This window comes from Triticum dicoccoides, chromosome 5A (assembly GCF_002162155.2).
Source record: "Triticum dicoccoides isolate Atlit2015 ecotype Zavitan chromosome 5A, WEW_v2.0, whole genome shotgun sequence".
Lineage (NCBI taxonomy): Eukaryota > Viridiplantae > Streptophyta > Magnoliopsida > Poales > Poaceae > Triticum > Triticum dicoccoides.
In genome coordinates, this window is record NC_041388.1 from 588,895,170 (window position 1) to 588,902,368 (window position 7,199).

Sequence of the window (7,199 nt, forward strand, 5' to 3'; positions counted from 1 at the left end):
TATATCAATTAATGACTCACAAACTTTGCGTATTCGTGAAAAATATAGAAGGCACTAATTGCAGGATTCATATGCTTTCAAATCGTGTAAGATTCATTTCGCAAAAAACAAATCATGTACTAGGATTATACATATATGACATCGGAAAGGTACTCTCGGGTGTACTACTACACCCAAGTTAGCAAAAAAAATTGAAAAATGAGTATCAAACAAGGTCCAAAAAATCTGAAATTTTGTGACATCAAACTTTATGATATGTTTGAGGTTTTTACAGAATTTCATCCAAAACTAACATCCGAGGAGCTGTCACCAAAAAGAACAAATTCACTGCTCAAACAGTGCAGAAAACATTGAGGAGCGAGTTTGTTCTTTTTGGTGAGAGCTCCTCGGGTGTTAGTTTTTGATGAAACTTTGCACAAACCGTAAACATACGATAAAGTTTGATGTCACAAAGTTTCAGACTTTTTGGATTTTGTTTGATGCCACTTTTTCAATTTTTATGCTAACTCGGGTGTAGTACACCCGAAAGTAGAAAATCCAGTCTCATGTGACATCTCAATCCTACGCTCTTTCCTATTCCAAGGTTTTCATATTCTTGCAGTACAAAGAAGCCTAGCATGCGAGCTAAAAACAAACAAATTCGTGGATTTTAGATACTTAGTGGGTACAAAGTGGGATAAAAAATTGTATAAAAAAGAACAGTTTTGCTAAAGCACATCTAGATGTGCCAAAGTATTGCACATCTAAATCCTATATCATTGATCTTATGTTGAGATTCGTGTGGATATTTTTTTTCTTTTTTCTTTTCCTCTTCATACTTGATTCACTCATTTAGATGTGCAATAAGTAGGGCACATCTAGATGTGCCCTAGACATTCCCAAAAAAGAACACTTGTCATGAGTAGCCAAGAATTGTGTCCAAGCACCGAAATATCTCAAATCAGTTCATTTTGTGCAGTTGACAGTCGATACGATACGCTATGCTAAATTTGCGCTGGTCTAATTGGTGAACGCAGCCACGCGGTGTCAACGGCGGCGGCGGCTGGTGCGCCATCGAAACGACGGCCTCCGTCCATGCGCCTCCTCACGAGCTCGGCCAACCTGCTCGCCTCCACCTTCTTCTCCCGCGTGTTCCACTTGGCGAGCTTCCCGGACCGATTATCCAACGGGAAGGTGTACAGTTCGTCGCCCTCCTCCTCGGCCTCCGGTCCTTTCTTCCTCATGTTCCCGAGTTCGCGCTCCTCTACCGTGGCAAGCGCGCCGGCACGGACATCGTCGGCGTTGTCCTCGTCCACCTCCATATCCTCCTCCGTCCGCTTACGCGGCGGCCCCATGCTCTGATCCTCCGCCCTGAACTCCGGCTGGATCGATCGGGGCGACTGCGGCGGCGATTGGCGGATAGGTCGGAAAGCACGCAAGAGCCTTGGTGACTACGTTCGGTTTCCTGCTGTTTGTATTTGTAAGCCCATTGGGTCCGAGTCCGAATCTAGTTGGGCCCATGATGGACATGCCCAGATAAAGATATCGCTGATTGGGTAGAAGCCCGGTAGGAAAAATAGGCCGAGATAGACACTTGAGGGCATTGGCAAAAAAAAAAAAATACCACACGCAAAATAGTCAATCTGACTTAACACAAAAAATCACAGCATCACACGATGTTTACTGCAAATTAGAGTTACATAGTTTTCGCACTCGATGAAGTCACCATATGTGTCCCCTCTATCAATGTGACATTGTCTTTCACTGAAGAGACATTCTGATTAACAAGACATAAGGATAGGTTTGAACTCTCCTGGGTTGGTACAACCATCCGATGGTTGATTTTTGCATCTTTATTATTTTCCTATCAAATTTTATTGTACATAAATACAAACGGGCTTCCTAATCCTGAGTTGCTTGAAATTTTTGTAGAACTTAAACCCGTAATAAGTTCAATATAATAGTTTAAAGTGTGTGCAAATTTTCCATTTTAATAAGCTAAATAAATACAAAAATAATTTTTAATTACTCTAGCTAATTTTTTGAGATTCTCTATTAAAAATTATATGTGCTTAAAATTATCTTCAAATTTTTAGCTAGGGGGCAGCCACATGCACGTAGTTCCCGCTGAGCTACGTGCACCAGGCTGCCCTCTAGTTAAAATTTGAAAGTATTGTAACCTTGTAGAAAAGGAAAAAAAACATGTATTTCAGAATCTGACAAATAAACTAAACCGGGAAATTTAGTGAAACAAAAGTTGTACACACTTTGAGTAAAACTTGCACTATCCTTCAGCAAACAAACGGACTTGCTAAAAATTGTGTTTCAATATTTGCGTATCTTTATCATTTTGTAAAAGAAAATGTTATAGTATAATTGGATAATAGAAATTTCATTGAGATACTAAAAATAAACACCCCAAAAATCAATTGCGCATACTTTTGTCAATTACGAGAATCATGCATTTTCCACTAGATAAACATAGAAGATTGTACCCCACACGATAAGAGAAAACTGTTCTAATAGTCAAAGTAAAGAGAAATTGTTTTCCATTTGCAAAATATATATATTAATCTATTAATAATATGTATCAACGGTACATCATATATGGAACATCCTCTGCCGCTGTCGACAAGGCCGGCGGAGGAAGTGGAGGCAAAGGTGCGCCGCCATCACCATGCTTTGGTTTTTTAGAGTAACTGTTTTTTAAAGAGGGATTTTTTACAGTAACTGTTATGAAACTGAAATGTTTAGTTTTGCAAAGCAGGCCTATAAATAGGTCACCCGATACTTGGAAACAGAAGGCAGGTAATCGCCTGAATAAAGCAAAATACGGATAACCCTCGTCAGTAAGCAAAGGCATCGCACATATTTTGCGGCACAACTTTCTCCTCCCTCCAGACGCCACCAGAGACCAGACTTACTACCAGAAGGTCAGCCATACCGGCAGGCCCCACGCGTCAGCCTGACGAACCGCCACACGCGAACCCCAACCGCCGAGAAGCCTCCTGAATCTTCACTTCCTCTCTCGCGCCATCCCCCGCCCCGTCCTGTCCCCTCTCCTCTCCTTAAAACTCTCCGCCCCACGCCAGCTCTCACCGCACCGCCGCACAACCGCACCGGCAAAGATACAACCAAGGCGACACGTGCTCTGCTCCGGGACTCCGAGCCATCCCATTCGATCGGTGCACCGCCGTAGAGGAAAGGAGAGGGAAGGAAGACCGAACGCCGACGATGTATTTCCGGCCGCCGCCCAAAGGCCCCGAGTGGGGCGGCGACGCGGAGGCCGGGCAGGCGGCGCGGCCGCTCTACCCGATGATGCTGGAGAGCCCGCAGCTGCGCTGGGCCTTCGTCCGCAAGGTCTACACCATCCTCTCCATCCAGATGCTGCTCACCATCGCCGTCGCCTCTGTCGTCGTCTTCGTGCGCCCCGTCGCGCTCTTCTTCGTCTCCTCCCCCGCCGGCTTCGGCCTCTACATTTTCCTCATCATCCTCCCCTTCATCGGTACGTTACGTTTCGCGCGCAATCTCAGATCAATTCCCCGTTACCATTGCTTGTCAGACATGATCGATCGCTACTCTGCTCTGTTTTCTTCGATGTGACTGACGCTCACCGTGTCCGTGTGCTTGGAACTGCAGTGCTGTGTCCTCTGTACTACTACTACCAGCGGCACCCGGTGAATCTGCTGCTGCTGGCGCTCTTCACGGTGGCCATCAGCTTCGCGGTGGGGCTGACCTGCGCCTTCACCAAGGGGGAGGTGATCCTGGAGTCGGCGATCCTGACGGCGGTGGTGGTGGTGAGCCTGACGGCGTACACGTTCTGGGCGGCGAGTCGCGGGCACGACTTCAGCTTCCTGGGCCCGTTCCTGTTCGCGGCGGTGATGATCCTCATGGTGTTCGCGCTCATCCAGGCCTTCTTCCCGCTGGGCCGCATCTCGCTGATGGTCTACGGCGGGCTGGCGGCGCTCGTCTTCTGCGGCTACATCATCTACGACACCGACAACCTCATCAAGCGCTACTCCTACGACGAGTACGTCTGGGCCGCCGTCGCGCTCTACCTCGACGTCATCAACCTCTTCCTCTCCCTGCTCACCCTCTTCAGGGCATCCGATTCCTGAAGTGCCTGCGTCTCCTGCCATAGCGTAGCGTAGCCCCTCCTCCTAAAGTCCTACCCTACCCCTGTAATCCTGTCCCTGCCGTTACATCACGAATGTGCTTTCCCTTATGTGTGGAACAATTTATTGTAAATTAATTTTGACTTGTTTTACATAATACTAAGAAGACTAGGCCCGTAAGGGATTCTTTTTTCTGGTTTTTTTGAAATTTTTTTACAACTGCTGTAAAAATGACGCGTGTGAGGGAAGTGCTTCGTTCCCTCAGTTTGCCACGTTATGCCCCACCGCTTTAACTGTCTACCGGTCAAACTTGTCTGAAGTAAAAAAATCTTAAAGTAGGAAGCCTACGGTACGTGTAGTTCTATAGAAAAATAAAGACGTACATGTTTCTGGATTGGCTTCGTTCTCTCTCGTTTCAGTTCGCTCCACCTGTCCTCTTGGGCTCTCTCTCGAAGACTCCCGTGTCTCTCGGTGATGGACCAAGTATTTCGCCGGGTCTCTCGAAGGAAGGATCCCGTGAAATCCCGTTCCACCGCTTGGCCGCTGTTTGGCTCTATAAAAACGCCCCACTCCGTGTGCGTCGGCCATCATCCCCGCTCCTTCTCTCCAGACGCCCCTTCCATCGAGAACAGCGTGAGCTCTGCCCTGTTGGTGTCCGATCCAATGCCGCCGGCGGCTCCATGGAGTTCCTGCGGTTCTATCCTAGGTCTCTCACCGATCATGGGCTCTCCCTGCCCCGCACGACTCCTCCGCGGCGTCGTCATCCTCCAGCGCGGGTGTGCCGCCGTCGTTGAGACGAATCAGCGCCGCCTTCGGTCGCTGGTGCGCTCCCTCGCTAATAAGGTCGATGGCTTTCTCCCCCTTCCTTTTTCCTACTCATCTCCCAATTTTTCCTTTTCCTTGTAGCCGCAACGTGTAGCAGGGACACATTAGGAGCGAGCGCCTCTTTTTGCGTCCTCGCTAGATCCTCCCAGCAGCAAATCGCTGTATCCACCACGCCCTTTTCCAGCAGAGTACGGGAGTCAAATGCTGCTGGCCCCTGATCTAGGACCAGACCTGCAGCCGGCGCTTGATATGGTAGCATGAATAGTGCAGGAGCTAGCAAAGCTGTCACTCGCCGTATGGAACACCAACGTGGGAAGGTGGAAGCACAAATAGAAGCTGCTCTTTCTTCCTCGCCCACGACGGATCAAGCGTCTCGGTCATTGGCTTGGCAGCGATGCAACACATCGTCTCACCAGCACAACTTCTCCCCATCGGCACAGGTTCGGCGACGCCCCCTTTTCCATGTCGGTATTACATCGGTCTCTGGTGCAGCGGTGCGCGTTCTGGTTCTTTTTTTCCGCTTGCAAAAAATAAGCTTTCTAAGCACAAGACTCTTTAGCTTACTGAAAACTGTCTTACCCACAAAACTTCTTGCAGATATCTAAAAACGAACTGATAGGACAACTTCATAATCTTACAGGTTTATAACTTAGGGCCTGCTATTTGTCACGCTTCATTCCTCCGCATGCGAGTTGCATTTGGGCCTCCTGAGCCAATTAAAGACTGCGTAGGCTTTCATTTCGATTCCCACTGACTAATGGTTTCTTGACCTGTGTTTCTTTTCTCATATTATTGGCTGGTTGCATGACAATTGCTCTTAGTGACTTTCTTTCGTTTAAGTTTGATTTAGTATTTGTAGGGATGCATCTGTATGAGGAGTTTCATCATTAATTGGTGTGGTTTGGTTCAGAAAAAAATATGACAAGTGTGCATGCGACAATGGGTGGACTATGCAGGATTTTTTATTTTGTTTTATTTTATTTATGGCCAATGAGGACTGTTGATTGCTGCTACTGATCATGGTGGTGACAAGACTCGTGCATGGTTGTAAGCTATGCAGTAATATATGCGTATTCTCAGTGTATGTAAGCAGCTGCATGTTGAACACTTGGTCTGTGTAGTCGGAGCAGCTAATTTCTGAATGTAAAAAAATACAGTGTCAACTGTCAAGAGTAAATGAGTACTTTGTGACAATGCCAGACTCCTTTGAACTATGGGTGACTGGTTTATTGCTATTGGCTTACTATGGGTGACTAGATGTACCATTTCCTGGTTTGTGTTACTTTGCCACGAATAAAGTCTTGGGACATCTTACCAAATAATAATATTGTAAAAAAAACTAAATAGCTATTTAATCCATGTGACCCGCTAGCTACTTACTGCTGTACTATGTATTAGTGCAAATAATAACTATTTGATGGTTGAAAATATTTGTGACTCAAAATATAATGGGTTGACAACAGAGCTACCTGCAGGTCAGGGAAACATGAGGGTACAGTTCTGGGTTCATGCTAGATACGTAGTACTATCTTAATCAATATTCTTGATTTATGCTAGATACGTAGTACTATCTTAATCAATATTCTTGATTTAAGAGTAACGCTGATCTGTTTCAGTTATTACTGAATTTAGGAACTCTTGGTTTAAGAGTACAGAGTGACACTGATATGTTTCAGTTATTACTGAATTTAGGAACATCTTTGTATGTCCCTGTTGTTGATATAACAAGGCCTGGTATAGTGGTATGTTTCAATATATTCCAATATTCTACATGGTGCTCCTGTACTATTGGTTTAGACACTGATGATAATTTCAGGCTTATGCGTCGCTATATTTTCTTTTGACGTTGTGTACTGAAGAAAAATTGATGAACTTTCTATAGCCAAGAGTATACTTGCTTCAGGACTAAAATTTGATGGATTGTGTCCTTTTTCCTTTGCACTCGAGGACCAAGACACTGGGTAATATGGGAGCAAATGTGCTAACTGAAGCACATGTATGCAATACCAATCTGTATTTTTACATGACAAGCATTGATATGAAATAGGCACACAGACTACTATTATTGCTCCTCTATTATCTTTTGGGCTGCTCAAATGTAGTTGGTTTTCACTGGTCTCAATTTCAACTGCGAAGATGCAAGTAGTGTGCAATGTGCACTGTATCCAGTTGACACCTGCAACGAATCAATCGATAGAGCATAGAACTGTATATGGGCCAAAAAATACCTCAGTAAACAAGTAGAAATTTTCTTCAACCGGCTTCTCCTCAAAGCTCTCC

General features: G+C 45.6%; 1 protein-coding gene and 1 long non-coding RNA gene across 2 annotated transcripts; both read left to right on the top strand.

Moving 5' to 3' along the window:
- Window positions 1–3,058: 3,058 nt before the first annotated feature.
- On the top strand, window positions 3,059–4,284 carry LOC119297984 (protein LIFEGUARD 2-like). The gene is made up of 2 exons (XM_037575546.1): window positions 3,059–3,484; window positions 3,619–4,284. The coding sequence occupies exons 1-2, from the start codon at window positions 3,214–3,216 to the stop codon at window positions 4,095–4,097; spliced, it is 750 nt and encodes a 249-aa protein (XP_037431443.1). The 5' UTR covers window positions 3,059–3,213; the 3' UTR covers window positions 4,098–4,284.
- A 415-nt stretch (window positions 4,285–4,699) lies between these two features.
- Window positions 4,700–6,118, top strand: LOC119297985. Its single transcript, XR_005145781.1, has 2 exons — window positions 4,700–4,916; window positions 5,001–6,118. It is a non-coding gene; the product is annotated as an uncharacterized LOC119297985 (long non-coding RNA).
- The last annotated feature ends 1,081 nt before the right edge of the window (window positions 6,119–7,199 follow it).